General features: G+C 37.8%; 1 protein-coding gene across 1 annotated transcript in view; it reads left to right on the forward strand.

The window, feature by feature from the left end:
• Positions 1–13,776: 13,776 nt before the first annotated feature.
• The window catches only part of LOC108678511 (protein limb expression 1 homolog), a 45,571-nt gene continuing 35,159 nt past the window's right edge, over positions 13,777–24,188 (forward strand). The window contains exon 1 of the mRNA XM_018166961.2: positions 13,777–14,437. Coding sequence (XP_018022450.1) covers positions 14,206–14,437 — 232 coding nt within the window. The 5' untranslated portion in view covers positions 13,777–14,205. The remainder of the gene's footprint in view (positions 14,438–24,188) is intronic.

Raw genomic sequence — 24,188 nt, forward strand, 5'->3', positions numbered from 1 at the left:
ATATTTTTTTTGTGCACTTATTGCAGGCCGCCAGTATGCACCCTCTGCATTTTAACAGCCCTCAATCGAAGGCCTATCGTAGAAAGTCACGATGGAGCTAGGACACTGACTTCACGATTCAAAACACATCAGTTTCTTTAGGCCAAATGTTACTTAATTATTGGGGTTACTGTGTTCTCTTCAATATAATTGCAAAAGAAAGCTTTTTGAGCAATTTAAAGATGAGTGAATTAGAACATCTCATCCTCATCAAGGCAGATGGACCAGGCGGTTGATAGTGGGCACGAAATTTCGGGCAGGTTTGATGGAATCCTTATTCGAGCCAAGATGATAAATGGTAGCACGGAGTTAGTCGGGAACAATTCGGATGCCGGTAAGAGTGTTAATTAAGTGATGCTATGATGATAGATGTTGCTGGTCAGAGGAACCGCTAAACGACAAAGCTGTTTGATCTAAAGCTTGCGTCAATCGATTGACTCTTTGACACTTGAAACGAAGCTTGATTGTAAATGATAAAAAGTTTGCTTGATATAAAGTTTGATTGATGAGAATATACAACTATTTTTAGGTAAAGGAAGGCTATATCCGTAGTCGAACCTATTGCTAACCACCAAAATATATATAGCAGCTTAAAAATTAACCACCAGCGAACGAAAAAGTATGATCTGAACCAATTACTGATGAAAGGGAGGTTTTGATCGGAAGATTGAAGCACGCGTCAATCGACTGATTCGAAATTTTGATCAAGCCTCTTGATCGTTTTGTGTTCCGTTTACACCCTGGGCTTTACAATTATTCAGCTGGAGGTGAGGCACTTGAATGTTTAAATAGTGCTATGTCTCGCTTGCGTAAGGCTGAGTCAATCCGCGGCTGATTGATGACTTACTGAAAACTTCCATGTCACATGTGTTCCATTCTGGGTTCACTGGTGTCACTATTTGTGGATCCTTCGAGGAGGCACGGCACTGACAGCAACAATAAGTTGCTCCCCGATTCTTGATTTCTCTGCAAGGGTATATAGCACATAAGCTGGCAGATTTTAACGTGGATTATGTAAATGGGCTTCTAATAGGTAAACCATTGTTATAACATTGTATAATGAGATTGGAAATCTGCCATGCAAGTGTTCCATAACTCAAGCTTCTTTTCAAGCCTACCACGCAAGCGATCAGAGAGCAGCGAATTTTTTTTATATACAAGGAAACAAATGATAATAGAATAGAATAGAATAGAAGTGTCGGCGTTGAAGAAATAGGCCCATGGCCTGTTGCCGATTCTTGAACTTTTCGTGACTTGATTCACAAGGGATCCGGCCTTTGGAACCCGATCTTACTTATTGCCTGATCCGTAATTTGCTAGGCATTTTAAGACTGAACAAATGCTCCTGCATAGCTTCGTCTAGTCTGTTTTTGAAGATGTTCATACTCGAGTCCATTCGTTCAGAGTCGACAAGAGGTTAGTGGTGCAGGATCTCCCGGCAATAAAGCCGTGTTGACAGTCTGATAGGAGATTATTAGCAGTCAAATGATCTATCAATCGATCCCTAATATAATGCTAGATAATGCTAGATAAAATAAATAATGCTAGAGAAAGATTTTATTTTGTTGAGCAAAAATTCTGATTAATTTTATCCGATCATGATCGTAACAGGAACTACATATACTACATTATACATATTGTGTATATCTGTATATTATTACATTATAAATCTAATTATACACTAAGGATTTTATAAATAGAAATGCGCTACCAACATGATAGCGGATCACTCCTCATAATTTCTCATGCAAGGTGAAAGCTTAATCTTCTTGCTTTAGAAACCATGACTTCAATACACCGATTGGCGATACTCGTTTTTTTAAGAAATAATATGCATCGAAAGAGTGGTGTATTATCAACGAATGTGATTAATTTACATGCAGAGTATTCTCAAAATTTCTCTTCGTGGAATGAAAGAAGACTAAGAAAATTAACTCTTCGAATGCCGTCATCACCAGTGTTTGAAATTATACATTTCGCTAGATTTTTTCCCTGATGTCGAGAAAGTCAGGCTGCATGGTTTGGCAGGACCATGTTATTTGCTTTGTTAGAGAATCGAGGCCAGTGTCTTAGGAGTGTATTCTTTCGATAGCGCTTGTTGAACAAGCTCTGCTCACACAAATACACATGGAGCGTGGACAAAGCAGCAGCTTCATCACATTTCTTAAGGTTTTTTCGACGTCTGGCGTTAGGCGTCTAATAACTCCTGCGTCCCAGTATTTGAGCATCGTTATTCAACGCTCTCTGCTCTCGCTGACACCTCGCAAAATGCTAGGTAATTCCGATAACAATTTTAAGAACGCTGCTTCATACATACAACACCTAAGACCTTTTTATATATTTAATTCGCAGAGATCTCTCTTTGCGTTTCTTTGATGTCTGATAAGCATCGGCGACGTTCTTTGTTGAATCGATGCACGGCTGTGAGAGTTTTAGTGTAAAGATTTAGTACACGCATGCTGTGTCTTGGTTTATGAGGCTTGTTTCGTTTTGTTCATCAATATATGACAAACTGATTATTAATAATATTGGAATTCAAAGAAAAAAAAGGGAATAAACTGAAAAAATGCGGCATGCCACCGAAAAAAATCCCCTTTTGTTTCACTTTCGTCGCTCAATGACATTTTATCCTGGGTGTATAACAATCAAAATAATAAGTGAACCATACACAAGTTCTACTCGCATGTCTCAGCAATATTTAAATAAAAATTACTCAGACCAAAAAATCATGCCAGGATTAACTGAACTACATCAAAATGAACATAAATTTCTCATTTTCAACAGTAGAAGAAGAGCATGTTCAAAATTTACATTACTCAGCGTAATTGTTGGCTTCAAAATCTGTGTGGAATTCCTTTGGAATTTTTTTTTTTTGCTGTGTCATTAGCCATTTGTGGTATGAATGTAAAATCTGCACAGCTTAGCTATTTACGGCATTAAGATTGTAATTATACATTTCATACATCCACACATATATTCCACCCCCTTTCCAAATATTCCACCATATTAACTAGGTTTCAACACATTAACTTAGGAGTACAATCTCAAAGAAATCTCAACTTCTACACTTGTAAGTTCGCTACGTAAGTTCGCACTGATTTTCGAAGACTTGTTGCCAACAGGAAATTGAAGTGTCAATACATACAATTAGTTTTTTACTTGAAATAGTAACACTGAATTTTTTAGGAGCTGGTCTTATTTTCAAGGAAAAATATTAGCTCGACATGCCATTCACTTTCTCAATGCTTCTCACGATATAATTTTAGTTCATAACCCGTCAAGAATGTTGAAATGAAACATTATGTTACAGAAATTTATTGCAACTATGATAAATGCACGTGAAAAAAACTGATAACAATATGCGTTAAAATTTACCGCTACCACACTTGCAATTATTGAAATCAGTGCGACCGAAAGTTCGCACGCAGACACTAAATTTTGATTTTTTTGTTTGCCTCTAGACTTCGTTAAAAAAACCCTCGCTCATTTGAAGTCTGGGCGGAAACTGACGTCTGGCAGGGTTTTGTCAGTTGTGCGGTCACAGACCAAGCCAGCGGTGCAGAGAAGTACCAGGCTGTGCTGGTCTAAAAGGTTGCGTGCTCTGCAGCGTTGCGTGCAGCGCAGGCCGAAGTTAGGTGCCAATCAGAGTGGCTGTCCATGGGCTCTTCAATTCCTTCCCACTTATCAACCACACATAAATTCAGCTGTGTGTGGTGCTCTCCTCATCACATCGCGATCTAGCATCGCTCTATGCTAATTATCGTCTCATGCTCGAAAGGTCATTCCTGGATCCCCCAGAGAGACATGCCGGCTAGACTTTTCAAGATTGGTCCGTTTTTTTTTGTGTGTGTGTGTCGACAGATTTGTCCTTTGCCGCTCGCGAAACGACCTCGCCTGGAGATAAAACTTAAACTTCTCGCTTGCCCTCCCTGAAATTACCAAATTTGCAATAACGGATGACGACAGCAACTGCTATCATAACTTATTTTACATATTCACGATAAACCAAAAGCCGCTCATAGCTATTCTCGAGTGCTAGTTCCTCTATAATGAGCGGTCCGATACAAGGCAGTTCGAGTCCACCACTGAGTTTTCAAATAAATTGGATGTTTTCTGCGAGGAAGATTGGTGATGGCTGAGCTGACTTGTTGGAAGAGCAAGTGTGCCAGGAGTGCATAGAGGCTGCACCCTATATTCCGGATAAATTTAGCCTTTTCTTTGTTAGGCAAGAAATTATTTCAAGGAAACCACGTTACTTTTTTGGCGATACTGAGCTCTCTAATATTTTTTTTTTTTGCATCGAGATGGCAATATTTAAGCTGTGCAAAAATCGAGTTTAAAGAGTGAGGAAAACTGGGTACGAAATTGTTTGAAAAGTCCGAAAAATATTATTTTCAAATAATAATTATAGTACTCTCATAGTTCGTTATGACAAGAATGAAACCCAGTGGAAATATTCTGAAAATTATTTTTGTTAATATTTTAATAATTTAAATTATTAATTATTTTTATTAAAAATCAATTGATTGCAGCTTAACCTTGAGTTTTACAATATGGTTAATTTAAAATTTGACTATTAAGTCATCCATAATCCCGCTGTTAATTTACAATCCGAAATAGAGAATGATCGTTTCTAACCTACATTTAACGTAGAATGTCCATTAACTGATCGTATCAAAGTTTGATAGAAATTTGAATTTTTAGGTTAAAAAGCAATCAATCTACAGAGTAAGAAGATAAATTGTGTTTTATTTAAGTCAGAAACAGCACTGCTATTGTATTGTAGTCTTCAATCACAACTTTTATATTTAAATATTTTAAATTATCAATGATTAAACGTATTGAATAATAACATAATTATATTGAATAATAACATTTATTAATAAGTAGAATCCATCAATTCTTTTGACGAAGCGATTACGATAGATAACATAATTGCCAGTGAGTTAACCGCATTATGATTTCTAAGCTAGGACACGAGTTTAAGATATTAGTAAATTAGTGACAGATTACTGAATTCATAAAGAATATATCAATCTTGTTTGCCGAATTTCCTTATATGAACCTCAAACCATTTCTTGAGACCAAATTCAGTGTTTGTCACAGACCCTTCTTTAATTCGAGTTTCTTCTTGATGGAGTTTCAGTATCTGATTCTCTTGTATATAAAAGATTTTCCGTCACGTTCACTGCGGAAACTGGAATAGGTCGAGCAGTTATCTGAGGCTGAATGATAGTCGGGAATGAAACGAAATTTCGTAACTCCGTCAGGAGCTGGATCCGCTCTCTTTGCATCGTAAGAATACGAATCCATGTTATTGCACTAAGCAAGCTTTATTTTAACTGGCATTGAATTGATTTCAACTGCCTTTGAATTGATTTCAACTGGCATTGAATTGATTTTAACTGGCATTGAATTGATTTTAACTGTCTTTGAATTGTTTTTAACTGGCATTGAACTGATTTTAGTTGGCATTGAATTGATTTTAACTGTCTTTGAATTGATTTTAACTGGCATTGAATTGATTTCAACTGTCTTTGAATTGATTTTAACTGGCATTGAATTGATTTTATCTGGCATTGAACTGATTTTAACTGGCATTGAATTGATTTTAACTGGCATTGAACTAATTTTAACTGGCATTGAACTGATTTTAACTGGAATTGAACTGATTTTAACTGGCATTGAGCTGATTTTAACTGTCCTGTGAACTGATTTTAACTGGCGTTGAACTGAGCGCGAGAAAATCAGGTGTTTGTGCTGAGAATGGACAACCATCATTATCAGGAGTTGCTAATTTTCAATGTTCCTTATCAGTGACACAAGTCAGAAAGTTATTTAACGGTGGTACTTTAGCAAAAAAATGTAATCGACTAAAATTCATTGAATTAAGTATATTTACGGCAATAAATTGAGAAACTGCTAACAATTTTTTGTGGACGAAACGTAATCGTCGAATAATTCGTTCACTGTGTCTTGAAAGCAGCATTTGCACCCAAGTATAATGTATGCAAGCATGACGTAAAAATTATACTACTAGTACATCAGAACAGAGTTGGTAAAATGAACAGCGCAATGCTTCTTCCAACTCCACGATAGGAGATATAAAGCCTCCCTGGTTTTCATGGGAAATAACTGGGAGTATATAAAAGAATATCTGATATGCTTTTCGTTCGTGTTATTGATAATGAATATTACTGCAAGAGATATCATCGGAGAAATGCATTTGATCTCATGCTTTTGCTTCACAACAGGTAATGTTGAAGAAAATTATGGCAAGCTGAAGCAAGCGCCCGGTTGTCAATTGCCTGCCTGGTGGGGCAGGTTAGGTTGCTGAATTGTGGTCCGTAACATCGAATTACGGATCTTCGTGCATCATGAGACCCACGGTCCTGAATTATTGAGGTTACGAGACTTGCAAATTAGATTTCTATGAGTGCGACGCCACGTAATTCCCGTGCACTCTAATATGAGCCAATTTTCATGGAATATCTCATTAGTGCTTATAGATGATCCCTCCTGATTGATGAAACACGCGATCCAGGGTTCAAACTTTGCGATCTGGTGTGCAAAACTGCATGAGTTGTTGAGCAGGATGCAGTAAAAACCTTGTTCTGAGGCTGGTAACCATTGCTCATCCTCGCACTTAAATTCTAGTTGTATTCTTTCCGATTTCTCTTTAAATTTGACACTGAATTATATACTCGTTTATTACAACTATCATTTTAAATTCAACGACGTTATATCCACACTTGAAAATATCAATTAACCGCTTGTAAAATACGTTAGCCTTCTCACGGCACGATTTGCATTAATTGAAAAAGGAAGTTCAGTATAGCCATTGACTCACGTTGTGAGAACGCATTTCAACATGTAACTGCGATTTCGTATAATTTTAAAAACTCAGCTGTTCGTCGCCGTATATAAAAAAAATATTCCAATTGCTTACAATTCATCCATGTACGATCGACCATATTAGTTGGGGGGAAAATCTAATGATTTATAATATAAATATAATTACAAAGGGAAATCCATTCATATAAATGTTTATTTTTAGTATAATTTGTCATTTAATTTTTAAAAGTCAATATCATACAAGGAAATCATTGTTCTTGAAGAAAAAAATTGTTGCCCACTTCCGGCGGTTGTTTATAATTACTTGTAATCTTGTCCCGATATCTGCGAAGCTGTGAGCGCGTCCTTCACTAACTGGCGCGACCTCCTCTCGCAGAAACACGCGTTTCCAGTTCGTGTTTTTCCTTTACGGATAAAATGCCAAATTTCCTCAAATGATATGTGACGTGGTCATTGAAGGCCATCAGCGGCAAGCGGAGTCAGAAAATTGCATATGAGAATATCTCTAATCATAGGTGATGAGTACTATGGCAAATCTTGATGGAATGAGATACTGCTGAGCTCAAATGCGCGACGCTTTGATGACTGTAAATCGGGGACGAACAGCCTTCATGGCTCTATTGCGCCCGAACCTACACTGTAAGGCTTAAAGCTGGTTCATCTTTTATCTCTTTTTGATGAGTTAGCCAGGGTTGAGGGTCCACATTTGATGCAGCAAGGCAAGTCTCATAGCTCTGCGTGCAAGACAAGGGCTCTTGTTCTATGATGCTATCCAGACAACTTTATTTGGCATAAACCAGCCCTGCTGTGAGGCGGCGCTAAATGATCGGGAGCGCAAGCCGAGCAGTGAGCTAATTTACAGGCCCTAGTTTGTTGCCACAGTCCCTGATTAGTCCTGTGTATGGAGCCTGCAAATCATTCACTTTTGATATACACAGCATCTAACTTATAATAATATTGCGTACACCTTAATAATGTGTAGTCGTCGCGAATGCTATAATTTTGGAGCAAATTTGTCCAACATAAATGGAAGAGAGTCGAGTGTCAGCGGCTATACATTTTACCCGCAGGCTACTGCTGCGCTGCCTAAAGCAAATTTATTTTGCTGCAAAATTTGTTCACGCTGTCTATTGTTTCCTACTCTTTCATTTCGTATTTTTTTATCAGCGTCACATAAATTTTTGTAGAGAAATTATAGTTTATTAGATTCTTGTCATTGAATCAATTAGCTTGTTGTTAACTCTAATATGACAATCAATTTCAGTGCCTAATCTTATGTGCGTTTGCGATAACAATTTGAAAAGGATTATGAAATACGTCACTATACGTGCATGAGTAGTTTTTTAATAGTTGCTATCTGACGATGAGGTAAAGGTTCACTGCAATTAAAGAATAATTAATATATTGTGATGAACTAAGCAGTTCGATGTTTCAAGCAAATTTTAATTCTGAAAGTTCCTCTGACTTGTTTCACGAAAATTTTCTGCTTGCATCTTTTACCGGCCACAAAAGCAAAAATTAGTTTCTAGAAAATTCTTTTGACACTAATCACAATAATTGTTTTAGCAATATTGTATACGATTTATTCACCTAACTATGAATACAGACTTTGGAAAAACTGTCTCTGAATTGTGCAGGCTCAGGGAAGATCACGCATCAGTTTTAGGCTAGAGGAGGAAATTGTTGGATTTTTCCCTACAGACAAGAAAGGCGCCGACACCTGGTAACTGCACGCGGTTTGCAGGCGACGTGACTAGGAACTTGGAACGATTTGTCCCGATTGTTCTATGCAATAATTTGACTATGTCATGAATTAAAAATTTCTTAATAAGCTATAAGTTTACTACCTATAGCTATAACACGTGCTATAATAACTATATATTATAGCTTGCAAATGGAAGTTTATATAATAATTTTTTATGAATTCAAACAATACGATTTGCCTAATGACTTTTAAAGTATATTATTGACGTGAATAACATTATACGAGAATTAGTCAGGGAATTGCTCGCACAAATTGCCGGAAGAGGATTGTCACTCGCTGGGCAATGAAATCCTTCGCCAAAATCAAGCAAAATTGACAAGAAATAATCAAGAAATCATAGTGAACGAAAGAAAACAATAATTTTTATAAAAATAAATTGAAATAATTTGGTAGTTGAATCAGAAAACATAAACATTTCACTAAACTAATTTTACTTATGCCGATGGCTAAGTATTTCCTAGAAATTACTAACCGCATCTAATGAGCCTCCCGTTGAAAATCAGAACTGACCTCAAATTCTTCAAACTAGAATTTAAATGCGCAATTCTTGGGAACAAAAAGAAGTGGAAGCCAATGTCTGAGACGCTATCGCTTCATCGCAAATAATATACACGGGTGTACATCAAACGAAACTCCGTTTGGAAGCTTTAAAAATTTCAGAGTATAGAAACGAGTGAAGGATGCAACCCTTAATTTGGTCCTTTTTTCCTGCACATTCTGATTCCTCGCGTTTTCTGGTGGATTTAATACTGACGGACTCTCTCTTATGCGCTCTTACTATTCTCGATAGAAAATAGAAAAATGCAGTTAAAAGAGTATGCGGCATGGCGCCGCGGAGGCCAGGATAGGTCGTGTGAGCGAGGCTCTTGTCGTGCTTCCAATGGACTTAGCGATTGCTCCTCAAAGAGAAATCTATGGCCTAAAAGTGTAGCGACGTAATCTATTTATCATTTTGCGTTCAAGGGGGGTTTATCGGGAAGTTTATGAGCCCTTAACTCATGGACAAGCCAAAATCCCGTACAATTAAGGGGTTGAGCAAAAATTTTGCCAGCAAGTCATGACAAAGGAGACGCCAATTGAGAAGAATTATTAAGCAGAGGAGAAATGAGGAGTTAAATGAGAGATATGGAATAGAATTTAGCCAGCAGAAGATGCTCTGAGATAAGAAAACTGGAATTTTTCCTTATACCAGAAATGCAAATTAAAATAATTTTCCCAGTAGGATATATATGCTCTGAAGTGGCGTTTTCAACGAATATCATACGAAGGAATAAAAAATAATCAGTGAGTCTGAAAATTTCTCAAGATATTCAGGCGGAGAAAATTAGAAAGGAGGTTTCATGAGTATGATTGGCAGTGATTGTATTGCTAGCGATGCTCTATTCGGCCTAATTGGCACGTTTCCAGCACTCTATCGAGGCAGAAGACAGCCATAGCTCAGTAAAAAATTATTGCAAATTTTTCTACATCTCTCGCGAATTTTCAGCTTGATTTTAAATCTCTCGAATGTGATAAAGAGAAAAAACACTGCATAAATTTAGTCTGTCTGTTATGTTTACGGTTTCATGGAGCAAACTAAGCAAGCCAAGCAGAGCACATGCATTCATTGAGAGAGGTGATGGCTCCTATATACGCGGTACGCTTTAAATTGAATTAAGATAAATTTCCTGTATGAATGTGATGCAGCCACTTAAAAGTAATCTATTTCTAGGGCATGATATAGTTACGAGCTCATATTAATTCAGTCAGCGTGAAGGGAGTAAATTGGTAAATTAAACCTTATATTTCCCCCATATTTCCGGGCTGGCTTCGACATAAAAACTAGACCAGCATTGCTACTTTCAATGGTAAGAATAGTTCGACAAACTATAATCTCAGCCCTTGATTATATGGAGTTACTACTTATAACCATTATTCATTCAACTGATTTTTTTTTCAGTAATTTAGATCAAACCCGAATGGTTCAAATTTTCTGCCGAGTGTTTCTTATCAAAAAGCTGTCTATGAATCGCGACACGGCGCACGAGTTTTAATTTAATTATACTAAAAATACAATCACATAATTAACATCATTTTCAATACATTAGTTAGGCGGCAGTCAGTTGTATAACTGCAAATGAGTAACACGCATAAATTGAAGAATTTAATTAGTTTAGAAACTTAATATACTTAGTTTTTTTTTGCACTCCTTGCATAACATGTATAAATCTTTCCAAAGATTTTCATAAATACCTAAGCTTGGTTAATAATAAATCATTGATGATATTTGAGAATATCTTTATCGAATTTTTCCAGCAATCACGATCTTTCTTAAGCAAATTTAATCTTAAATATAGAATGATCCTTCAAAGACCATTTACCGAAGAACCTTCCTTTGGCACATATTTGTAAACTTCAATATTATTTCAGGTGCTATTAATTCAAAATTTTTTATAATTTCGAGCCAGTAATGTAATTTTCGTTCGACGATGCAACGTGATTTCTTCCACATTTGAAAAATAAAATGTTATCCTCAATATAATCCCGATGCGATACGTATTGCCAGACACGCTTGAATAGTGCACGTATATTCGCATAGCCAGACTGCATATGTACACACATACAAACACCCTAAAATATGACACAGACTAAAACTAAGATTTTCAAACCACTTAAATTCATACCCATGAATCTTAAAAATAATCTTTCTTTACTCGGAAACTTTTAATCTTATTAAGACACGCTATTCACAGCAGACGTCTTTTAAATTTCAGAGTCCCCAAGTTTTCGTAAATAACCACGACGCATAATTCAACTAGAAATTTAGTAAGCTTTAGTTCAGATTTCTCCTTGGATGAGAAGTTTTTAGTAACCGCAGACCACATTCAGTGCATGTATGATAGCAGCGCGAGCGAGCAGCTCTCTAGCTGTCGAGACTTCAGGGCAACGGACTGAAATTAAATTCATGACGGCGGTAAAATAAATTCAATTTTGGCGGTAATCATCGTATTTATCGCTAATCTATCGTATCTATCAAAATTATTCCCTATGGGTTGTTTTCTCAAATGAATTGTAAAGGTAAAAATAATCGTAAATCAATAAAAGAATATTAGCAATTATTTGTTATATCTGTAAAATAGAGTTCTTCGGGAAGCATTTGCGCAGGAGATACGTCTATTAAATCAGTTGGAGATTGCGTGACGGGAATAATTCTTCAAATAATATCAAGTCGAACAAGATCGTCTTGAGCTGCATCATAACATCGATGCAACAGTAACCATTGATCAAGATTTGTTCTCACGTACTCGTCTTAAACTTGACAATTGCATGGATGCGAAATCCATGTTGACCTCCAGCAGTCATGATGAGCGAGGCGAACAGCTCTTACAAGTTCTTGCAGTTTCCAGAGCATGAAAATTTAGGATTATAGTTACCGGCATGAGTATGCTTTAGTCATTTATTCGGTGTGCTCAATATTAACTGTAGCGTCATTTATGATGACATTATATTCTGATGTATTAAAAAAATGTAAAGTTTAATGACGTTAATAAATAATAATAACAAAGCGCAGTTCAACTATCTTGTATAAAAATCCAAGGTTTAAAAGAAGACATTTAGGCTTCATATTTCCTCGGTGTATTTCGAAACAGGGAATACAGTAAGTTAGAAGAAGAGAGGTGTGTCTAGAGTGCAGCGACCGGAGCGACATCAATGAAGTGCTTTCATCGCAGCAATTACCCCCAAATACATTATTAAGGGAAGCTCTCGACTCCCCGCTGAGCAATACTTGAAATTGCTCATGTCGCTTGGACCTATGAGACTTGTTAACAAGTGGCAGCGAGCTCTCGAGGCTCGCTTCAAGTTGCACAAGGCCACATTAATATTGTATATTATGATCTCCAAGAGATAAGTTTGTGCTTTACTTGATATCGCTTTCCTGTTGCAATTTATCTTAGACACTTTACAGTACTATTGTCCTTTATAGTAGGATCTTTTGAAGATAAGTTCTGTGCTCTACTTGATGTACCTTTCCTGTCTCAGTTTATTCTGTGCTCTTAGTATAATATTCACTAGATTGCAGAGCCGCATGCGTGATCATCTTATGTATATACCGATACAGAGACCAGACATTTATTTATTGGCATACATGACGTTAATGTTGAGTCTAGCACACGCAGGTTTCTTCATTTTAACAAGTGTTGCACGCTTGCTTGCTTGAGCTTCAGTATTTATATAAAATACGAACTCGGTAAAGATTTTAACTAGACACGGATTCGCTTGACCTTGCTTCGAGCAGCCCAACGACCTCGACTTGGGCACAAAAGCTCAGACCGACAGCTCCCCTCCACCATCGTTAGCTGTCTTGTTTTAAAGAATTTCTTTTTCTTGTAATAAGTATTAAGGGGGACTTCGTAGCACATTTGTGCATATGTAATCTGTTGCTAATTAACATGTTCGATGTCAGCCTTGAGTGCACTTGAGATTAATACGATAAAAATAAGTCAAGTTTTAATTCCTAAACACATGTTGGAAAATAGGGAGCAAATATAGAGCAAATTAACACACGTCAAGTGTTCAATGCGAAGCTGATCGATTAATCCCCCATGAAAAATGTCGAGACCCATTTTGGAGAGGAAGTTCTTTTGTGTTACTAATGTGCCACAAGGCGTGGATAATACCCTATGACTTCAGCGGAACATTCCGGCTATTATGGCCATCCATAAAAATTGTTTGTTACAAATTAACAACGGTTTCTTAGAACTGCTCAGAAAATAAAGTAGAATTCTTCACTTTATTCCTATCGCCAATCTGAAATATAAACAGTTGAATTTTGCAAAGTCGCCATATTTAATGAATAACATGCGTTGCTTCGCAATCTATAACGCTTCAAATTGTTGGAAAATGCGCTCGAAATTATCGACTGTGGTCATTGCCTGGCTTGTGGTGGCGGTGTGTGCGTTGGAGAAACAGACGGCAGGGGTGGGCAAGACACCCACAAGCGTGGGAGGAGGTGGGCGTGGGTAGAGAAGGGGTGGGTTGTTGAGTCGGTGTGATGGGTGGGGCGCGACTCAAGTGAGGAGGGAACTAAGGAGGAAGTCGATGTAAAGGAGGAGGCAGAACAAGTGGTCCAGGATCGAAAGAAGCTGGTGCTCAGTCTGGTGACTGAAGCCACATCGCTAGCATGCGTTGAGGTAGAAGAGTAGTAGCGCTAGCCTCCTCTGCCTCACCGAGGTGCTTGCTTGCTCACTTTAAACAAAACTCTTCTCCTTAATCCAGTGAATTGAGATCTGTGGTGATTGCTCACGTCTCGTTACTGCTTCTATTGATTTCAGTGATTCGAATCTGCAGACTTTCTAGGAACCTTCTGAGTGATAAATGCTTTAATGGTGATCTCTAAAGTGATAAACATTCGAGATCGTCAGAGTACTTGAACGTTCCACTGAAGAATAATAAGAAAAGTTTGTAGGTGTTAGTTAGCAGTTGTTGCTTCTTGACCTGTTGCTCGTCCTGCCGTGTTTGTTGCTGTTTGCTCTCGCTGCTTGTTTGCAAGAGGGAGCGTTTGTGCTATGAGTAGCCGCATGCACTCTGCTCGTAACTCCGCGGCGGCCGCCGCTGCTGCGCATGGAGCAGCCTCTGCCAATTCTGCCAAGGTTGGGGGAGCTGCCGCAGTTCTAGGAGGACCCCGCCCCCCGTCAGCCACTTCAGGAGTTCACGATCAGCGAGCCAAGACGATATTGAAGGAAGCCGTCGATGCCGTTGTCAACAGCTTCGCTAAACACACACAAGGATATGGCAGAGGTGAGTGATCAGTTCAGTGCGCTGTTGTACTGAAGATATTAACTGTTCAGGTTTCTTAACTATACATGAATATGTGATAATGAATCTAAAGAAGATGCAATATACCGAGACTCGAGGCTATCAAACAATGAAGACGAGAAACCAGATCCCTGTGAGCGTGGTTAGGTTTTGACGACAGCGTCACGGCTCAGGCTTTGCCAGCCGCCTGTAACTAGCGTCTCGTCGAACTGAATGGCAACGCAGGCAAGTTCTTGAACGAACTTGCTCATTTTACTCAATTTCATGCCTCGAAGATTTGCCATTATTTTTATAACGCGACTGTTTTTTTAGACTCGCACATGTTTCCAGCTGAATCAAGTCAGTGAGCATAGACTCAAAACTGTTTTGTGGTCGTCTGGATCTCACTCGTCAGGAATGACTAGTGAAACATGTGATTCTTCACAACTTTACAAGTTAGAATTTTTGACCGTTTTTTTGCAATTATTCTCATCATTTTTTAAGAAAAAACTTCATGTTGCCTTAACTGCGAGATAAGTAGATGTTAACTTGTTAACTACATTTTAGGTGAACTCCAAAACGGTTATAAAATTTGCCGCGAGGAGTGTCAATTTGAGCCCAATAGAATTGTCCTAGCAGTCCTGCTAATTCGTTATGAACGTTTCACTTTGTATTTCTCGGTATCATTTTCATTGTTGGCGATTTCAATGCGTATAAGAAGTAGTTATCTCAACAAATTTCCAGGCCCGGCATAATTTTACATATTCCTGTAAGGCTGTAATGACTGCGAAAGTATCTGCTTCAATGAGGCAATGATTGAGTACCGTTTCAGTCGAACTGAAAACACTCACTAGTGGCACGAGTTATCGATTAGATGAATGTGCGGAATTGAGATCGATTTCAGTATCCAATACTCTAGAGTCTAGAGGTCCATATGAAATTGCATTGAATATGGAGGTTAACGGAAAATTACCTATTTATTTTCAGTTGTCTTCTACTTTAGTTTAAAAGTCAAAAGTCTTGAGCGCACGTGGATGCTACTATAGCGAGGCCGAATGATCGACTGATGTGCGTAAATGTTCTTGTCGGGAATTAGCGTCGACCTTCATGTTCCAGCGCTTTAATCCATAGGATCTGTTGCGCTATTTAACAAGGGCATCGCCCGTGTGGAAACTATACCTTTGCTCAATGAGGAGCTCGCTATAAGAAGTGTTATAAATTATTTATGTAATAATTATCAATTATCATGAAGAATATTTTGGGCGGAAAAAGTAGTGTATACTCGAATATGCCCTGGCAAGTTCTTATACGGGCCAAGTGCACCAACGAATGCAGAAATTTTTATTACAGAAATGAAGTGGTGGAAGAATTAGACGATCCTCATCAATCATTCTATTTCGATCCGCTTGACAGATGCGTCTAGAGTATTGAGGCGCGTCTAGAGTATAGAGGTGTGTCTAGAGTATTGAGGCACGTCTAGAGTATTGAGGCGCGTCTAGAGTATTGAGGCGCGTCTAGAGTATTGAGGCGCGTCTAGNCATCACTTTACTTAACCATCGCTTTACTTAACTATCGTTTTAATTTACCAGCGCTTTACTGTACCATCACTTTACTTAACCATCGCTTTACTTAACTATCGTTTTAATTTACCAGCGCTTTACTGTACCATCGCTTTACTTAACCATCACTTTACTTAACTATCGTTTTAATTTACCAGCGCTTTACTGTACCATCACTTTACTGTACCATCGCTTTACTTAACCATCACTTTACTTAACTATCGTTTTAATTTACCATCACTTTACTTAACCATCGTTTTAATTTACCAGCGCTTTACTGTACCAGCGCTTTACTTTACCATCGCTCATGGTGAAAGTGCTTCGAGAATTTATTTGAGAGTAATTCTCTGTGTAAGTGCGTGCAGTGGTCGTTTTCTTCCTTTCAGAGTGAGAAATTAGAAGCGATTATTTCAAAAAGATTTTTTATACTCTTCACTCGATATTTTATGAAAATTTCTGCTTTGAAAGACCTGTATCGAGAAACAAAATATATCTATTGAAATTTCTTCCGTTTGAACCCATTTTCAAAATTTACGTCCATCTTGAACGTGTTTAGCGAATCAGATGAATTGGGTAAACAGAAAAATTCATATTTTATTTTTTGTCGGAAGGATTTTTTTATGTAATTATGCTAAATCTGTCAGTAACATACATATTTTTATGTGACTGACAGATTTTATGGTGAGCTGCAGGAATATTTTCATATGACTGACAGATTTCATGTACACTAAATCTGTTAGTCACATATACATTTTTAACAAATCATGAAGCCAGAACAGCAATCATCTAAATTGAGCCGCAATTCAAGGCAATTTATTGACCTCGTCTGCATAAAATTACGCTAGTAATTATATCTTTCCTTCATCAGGTAGGCAGACGACGTAGCACTTAACGACGATTTGAGGTAACTTTACACTGTCTTTAAAATTATTCTATTCCGTCAATGATAACCAAGTTTAGATTTATTTAAATCTGAATTTGATGGCCCTGACTAAAGCTATGAATATCAGGATTAGTTGAGAACTTAATGACCAAAGCATCCGGGGCAATCATTCGGTGAATGAAGATAATAAATTAAGCAATATTTAAAAAAATGTAATTCAATAACTTTTCGTACATATATTTAATTTGCACTGCTAAAAATTTTTTTTGCGCTATCGAAAGAATTTAACCTCAAAAAATGTCCACTTTTTTACTTCTAATACTTTTTAACGTTAAATATTTTTACTATTATAACTTTTTACTTTTAATATTTTTTACGCGTAATACTTTTTTACGTTTAATACTTTTTTTTTACTTTCAATACCTACTTGCTTTGTGTACACCTAATATACTTTAAATAACGACAGTTGTGTTGAACCAGACCGGCTACCTCACATAAAATAAGCTATAAAATCTGACCAAGTTATAAAATAAATTAAGGCATCCATAATTCCAGAATATGGCTTATTGCACAAACAATATATTGACGAGGGTCTCAACTTCTCCCAACTTTACGTCAGTTGATAGAATTGAACAAATAATCTTGTGCATTTATGCAGGTTATATGTATTACCTCATCATCTTAACCAAGCTATGCAAGCGCAATGTTGTTGCTGTGTAGGCGCGCCTTTGTTATAGAAGCTCGTGAAATGCTCATCACAAACGGTGAATTGGACCGCTGACAGAGCTCTGTCTGGGAAGGCACAAACGGTACATGAAACCGCTAACAGAGCTCTGTCTGGGAAGGCACAAACGGTAAATGAAACCGCTGACAGAGCTCTGTCTGGGAAGGCACAAACGGTAAATGAAACCGCTGACAGAGCTCTGTCTGGGAACTGTCTCTTATACACATCTAGATGTGTATAAGAGACAGGTGTTGAAGTGTGTTGTGTCTAGAGAAGTGAAATAGGTCTAGAAGTGTTGAAGTGTGTTGTGTCTAGAGAAGTGCAATAGGTCTAGAAGTGTTGAAGTGTGTTGTGTCTAGAGAAGTAAGATTAGTTTAGAGATGTTAGCAGTATTTAGAGAAGCGAGATGTGCAGGACTAGGCACGCTTTCTAGTGTCCGGTGCTAGAGGCGAAATAAATATAGAACTGCTGCTCTTGCTATATCCACGGGCTGTTCTTGATGTTCTAATTGTATAATAGTTATTGTGCTGACTTGATGCTGTTGTAAGTGTGCTTTTGTTGTTGGCTGCTATTTTAGTGTTAGTGTCATACTTATGTTGCTGCTATGGGTGTACATATACAGTATATAGATATATTTCTGATTTTATCGTAGATTTTGTGTGCTTTTGATTCGCAACGCTGCTGTTGTCGGCGAACGTCTCCCGTATTTTTTGCAGTTGTCTTCATCGTCATGCACTACTGTTTTGTAGGTAATAAATTCGTTGTTGATATTGTTATACGTGGTGTTATATTGTAATAATTTATTCTTATTAAGTCCAAAGTCGGAAATGGAGTTCGTAAGCTCGTTTTCTTAATTTTCCTAGGTAATTTCTTTCATCTTGATCTCGTGATGTAATGTTTTGATTGTATTACTATACTGGATGGGTTCTGTTTGCCTGAGTTGATATTTTATGTCACTATTATATAGCTGTGTTAATGGCCTGCGACGTCACCATCTCTAGAAACTGTTATTAAAATTGGAACAGCGGCCCATGCGATCTCTTTAAACTTACTCCACTGCATCATCAAGTGTTTAAAACTTTTGACATGAGACTGGGTAATTTGGGAGGTTGTCATTCTATGAGATCGTTTCTTCCGATGTTTAGCTGCTAAATTTGGTTGGAGTCTAAACATATTATCTTAAGTCATGCAGGTCTTAATATAAAAGATTATAATGTTAGCCACTATAGGATCAATGCACAATCAATATGGTTGAATTTATTCGTTAGAGAATTCGATTCAAGGGTGCATTATCAGAGAAAATTAGGGGCTCTTTAAATTTCGTAATATTCGCTGACATTATTAAAAGCGAACGAAAACTACAAAGGTTACGATACCATGAAATACATGCTATTCACAATGGGTATGGTATCACGATTGACTGCATTTGGAGTGCATTGTGGGCGTTGAAGAAGATGTGACGAGAACGATTCTCGCTCCATTGTTACGGTGCCCACGACCAGTTCTTTACCCTGCGCTGGTGTGGCCACGTCTCGCCGTTTGTATAAGGAATGCCGAGTGAGGTGACCATGTACAGAACTGGGTAGGTCTTAGATCTTGCCTTATGTAGGGGTAGGTCACGCTCTATCAAGTGGATAGAGTGTCATTTGAGTGTCATTTGAAGGTCGTTCAAGTGTACGTCTCTATTTACTTTATAAGCACGGCTTTCGGGAACAATGCAACACTGCTTAACTGCGGCCAGGCATTTACTTTACCATCGGTATACTTAACCATCGCTTTAATTTACCAGCGCTTTACTGTACCATCGCTTTACTTAACCATCACTTTACTTAACTATCGTTTTAATTTACCAGCGCTTTACTGTACCATCACTTTACTGTACCATCGCTTTACTTAACCATCACTTTACTTAACTATCGTTTTAATTTACCATCACTTTACTTAACCATCGTTTTAATTTACCAGCGCTTTACTGTACCAGCGCTTTACTTTACCATCGCTCATGGTGAAAGTGCTTCGAGAATTTATTTGAGAGTAATTCTCTGTGTAAGTGCGTGCAGTGGTCGTTTTCTTCCTTTCAGAGTGAGAAATNAACGGTAAATGAAACCGCTGACAGAGCTCTGTCTGGGAAGGCACAAACGGTAAATGAAACCGCTGACAGAGCTCTGTCTGGGAAGGCACAAACGGTAAATGAAACCGCTGACAGAGCTCTGTCTGGGAAGGCACAAACGGTAAATGAAACCGCTGACAGAGCTCTGTCTGGGAAGGCACAAACGGTAAATGAAACCGCTGACAGAGCTCTGTCTGGGAAGGCACAAACGGTACATGAAACCGCTGACAGAGCTCTGTCTGGGAAGGCACAAACGGTAAATGAAACCGCTGACAGAGCTCTGTCTGGGAAGGCACAAACGGGACATGAAACCGCTGACAGAGCTCTGTCTGGGAAGGCACAAACGGTAAATGAAACCGCTGACAGAGCTCTGTCTATGAAGGCTGTGAGCAGCTCGCGCAGCCAGTGTCACCAGCTCTAATAGTCCCGGAAAGAAGCAGGTTTGTTATTATCTCTCTTTAAAGTTCTGCTAGATTTGAGCGAGCCTGTGTCACGTCTAGAGAGAGAGACTACAACAAGGGCTCTTCTTCCGCTCTCTTCCAGGCGCAGAGTAAATGTCGTCTCGCGAGACGCACGCGAGCTTGTGCATTGTGAGACGCTGAGCTCTCCTGATACCGAGATTCCACGTCTCAATTTAAGTTTAGTATAGTATAGTATCTTTGGTATTAAATAATAGGTCTGTTTAAGCCTGTCGCCGATTCATATACTTCTCGTCACTTATTCACAGATAAAAAAAAGTGGCCTTTCGACCAGATCTTTGCAACTGACGATGGTTTGAAATCGTTACTGGACTTTTACCAGTTCCGTAGGTGCGTATTTTTAGTATAAGTTTAGATTATTTTAATTAAAATATTTATTATTTATATAATGATGGGGCATTCGTTCCTGATGACAATAAGTTTCTAAATAATTTTTAGCAGAATTTATAGAAATGTATGAATTTTCTTACTTTTAATGGAATAAGAATGCCTCAGCTATCCAAGAATGGCGAGTGCATTAACCTATATTTAACGGACCAAAGCGTCGTACTCTGCGGTAAGCATTGTCAACACAAAGAACATCCACGTTTTCTGATCTTAAAACATTAAAGAAAATGAGCTGATTGAGGTACTTGGATCTCTAATCTTATTTCTTGAACCTGTCGTTGCGTTCATAGTTTAGACGGCTTTGGCAGCCATGCTACGACTTTGTCTTTGTTACAGAGAAGAGATCGCGTCGAACATGTGAAGTCATTTATTTTTTTGATACGAAAGCATTTTATCAAAGTAATCTTCATAGCTTGTGAGAGAAACCTTGATGCAGTATTGAAGGCTGGAAAGTTCAGGTGTTATTGTTACAGCTGCACGATCCCCACCACAAGTCTGATCCAATCTGAACCCTTAATAAAAAGTTAGAGAAAAAGTTGAAGGCATCCGTCGATGAGTTCACCGCGAGTAAACAATGTTTTACGCTTCCGCTGTGGCTATTTCTGTCAAATTCTACGCGCGCTAATTTTGTAGAAGACCTAATTCATGTAGAAGACCTTATTAGTTCCTGATTTTTTGAAAAGATCAGTGGCTAGGGTTAAATTCCAGAAACTTGACTGAATTTTCGAAGTTGTTTTAAAGTAAATAATTTTTAATTTAGAAAGTGGTTTTTCCAATGTCAATTTATCTCTACCAAAATGCAATTAAAATATAAAGGAAAGTCTTTGTTAAGTATTGGCGTACGATAAAAAATAATTCCGACAGGATCAAAAGAAATTTTTTTCATCTAATACTCCGTTAAGTTTGATCTGGAAAATAATATTGGTCTAGCAAAGAAAAAATTTATTTTCTCCGTGAATTCAGTGAAACAAAATTAAGCTTTGTATGATTGAGAATTTTCTACTTATTCTTTGACATATTTTGGTCACTGAATACTGTTATTTTTCGTATACCTTGCGAAGAATATTTTAAACGTCACCTGCTACTACGCTAGCTATTTTGGTATATATTGTTTGCTTAAAATATGTAATACAGCTTATGAAAACTCATTTCAAATAACCCTAAAAATATTGAGTGGAATGTGTGTGTGTTGAATTTGTAAATAAAAATCTATTTTGGTTTGACGTTGAATTAACTAAATAAAAATTAACTTGAAAATATTTGTCATCTGCAGACGAATTATTTCTTACAACCCACATTCTGTTTCATTTCCTGTATTCTTATCCAAAATCTTCCCTGAAAACTTTCGTTGAAAATCTAAACTTTTAGAAGAAAAGGGTAATAGTTTTTAGGAATGAAGTTCAAAATCTATACAGCAATATTGTTGACTTTTACCAAACACATATTGCCCTAAGTTTAAGAGGACCAAATGATAAACTATTGCGTGATTCCTGATGAAAACTTAAGCAGGAATCTTCAGTGAAAGCTTGAGGTTGTTCTCTCAAAAAACCGTCATATCTTTTGTAGTTGAAAGGAAGCTTCGCCGACACTAAAACTCCAAGTAGCGCCAATTTATAGCAGCCGTTCAGTTCCACCCATAAAACTGTACCCAAAAACAGAAATGCATCCATTCGTCGGCCAGACTTCAATTACCCATTACAAGTCAATTGTACGGCAGTAGAGGAGGAACTTTTTTTACGTATTGATGCGTTGGCTCATGAAGCCCATTTAGCGTGGCTGAGATGGGCGATCATGTTTCTCGAACAGTTGTCTGGAATAGGCCGTGTCTAGGCCGATGTAATTGAGATGTGAGACACCTTCATTAGGTGTTTACCTGCCTCTAAGCTCTTTTTTTCCTCTTAATGGCCGACTTTTGTGCTATTCTGCAGTCGATATTAGCAGTCAGGATCGCCATCAAGCTCCTTCAGTGGGAAGATTCGAGACCAGTCACTGTGATGGCTTTTGAAAGAGGCATTGCAGCATCACTCGTTGAGGTGATCTATTAACAATTCAAGTGTTATAATAAGCTTGTTGCCACAAGCTTCTCCGCACCAGACAGACAGCTTAGTTATGACCGTCGTAAACGTTGGGCTGAAGTGCAGCCATTATTGGCGAGAATCTATTGAAATAGCCAGCGTCTGCCCGGTGGTCCGAGGCGTCAAGTCTAGCGCCATGCCCGTCATTTCTTAAGACTATATCAATTGCAAAAATGGACCGAGATAAGCGGGTTCCCACTGACAGTAAATTGCATCAATGAGGGACGTTTGTTACAAAGTTCAGGCGCTTACTTTTATTGATGGTTTTCATGAATGGCGGAGCAGTGCTTTAGCCTCTCGCCAGCACCTACGATCGGTCGCTTGGAGTGTCAAGTTTGTCGTTAGACTTGTTATGGTCAAGAAATCAGGGCTTTACGAAATTTAACGAGCAGCGTAAATGATTGCGCTGAATTTGTTCTGATGAAGATTACGTTTTCTCTCCATCTTTGTATCTTTTGAAGTAATTTTTCCGAGGGCGTCTGTAATTTAAATTATTCATTGCTGAATTTTGTAGAGATTCCTTTACTCCTTTGCCGCTTTCTCCCTCATTCCGCATTTGTTTTTAATATAATTATTGATATCTGGAAAGCAGTTTAAAAAAAGATTAACCCACTTGTGATGAGGTTTATTGTCACGAATCTGATTATATTTAACAGTATACCTAACTTAACACTGTAAATTGAATTAATACGAAAGAAAGCCCACATGCAATTAAATCCGGCATAGCTGTTCTTACGGGACAACTGAGAAAAGGAAGGCAGTGTAAGCAATAACGTATCGCTAGCGGAACTAAATTTCACGACGCTTTTCGTTTCATGACGACATGTAGGAAAAATTTCCGAAATTCATTGGCAACTTATTTGAGTGCTATCAGCACTCAAATAAGTTGCTAATAATAATCAGCATTTTTATTATTAATGCTAAGACTATATGGACTTCCAAGATAAGCCGAGATTTAATCAGTGAATTCTCGGACTTTACAAAGAATATTGTGGTCACGACAGATAAAAACTTCAATTGTTGCTATTAATTTTATGTAATTGTTGTCTTTTTGTCCATGGTGTACCACTTACTTACATCGATTGTTGTTTCATCAATAAAGGCTTGGCCAACTGGATTCTACATGCACCCTCCCTCCATGTGCAGTACGGTTTTTTGTTCACTATCTTAAAACTGATAATGAGCAGCGAAGGCTAGACTAATACATCACGGCCATTTATAGACCATGTACATAAACTTTTATTGTTTGAATCCTGCACACATGCAAGAGAGTCCATATATGACGAGGATAACTGCAATAGAAATTAAGAAACTATATCTTCGTAATTTTAATTAGAATTCAGAAAAGAAGTCGAGTCGGTGGGCAAAGGTTCTCATCCTTACGATGTTGAAGGCAGACAGTAATGATTATAACTATATACCTCCATGACATGTTTATGCTAAACCCATAATACGATTATTATAGTGAGCCAATTATGGCGAAACCATCGCATTTCTTGAGAATGATCGTTGGCATCCACGACCAATCCAGCCACAG

This window comes from Hyalella azteca, unplaced genomic scaffold, assembly GCF_000764305.2.
Source record: "Hyalella azteca isolate HAZT.00-mixed unplaced genomic scaffold, Hazt_2.0.2 contig1881, whole genome shotgun sequence".
Classification (NCBI taxonomy): domain Eukaryota; kingdom Metazoa; phylum Arthropoda; class Malacostraca; order Amphipoda; family Hyalellidae; genus Hyalella; species Hyalella azteca.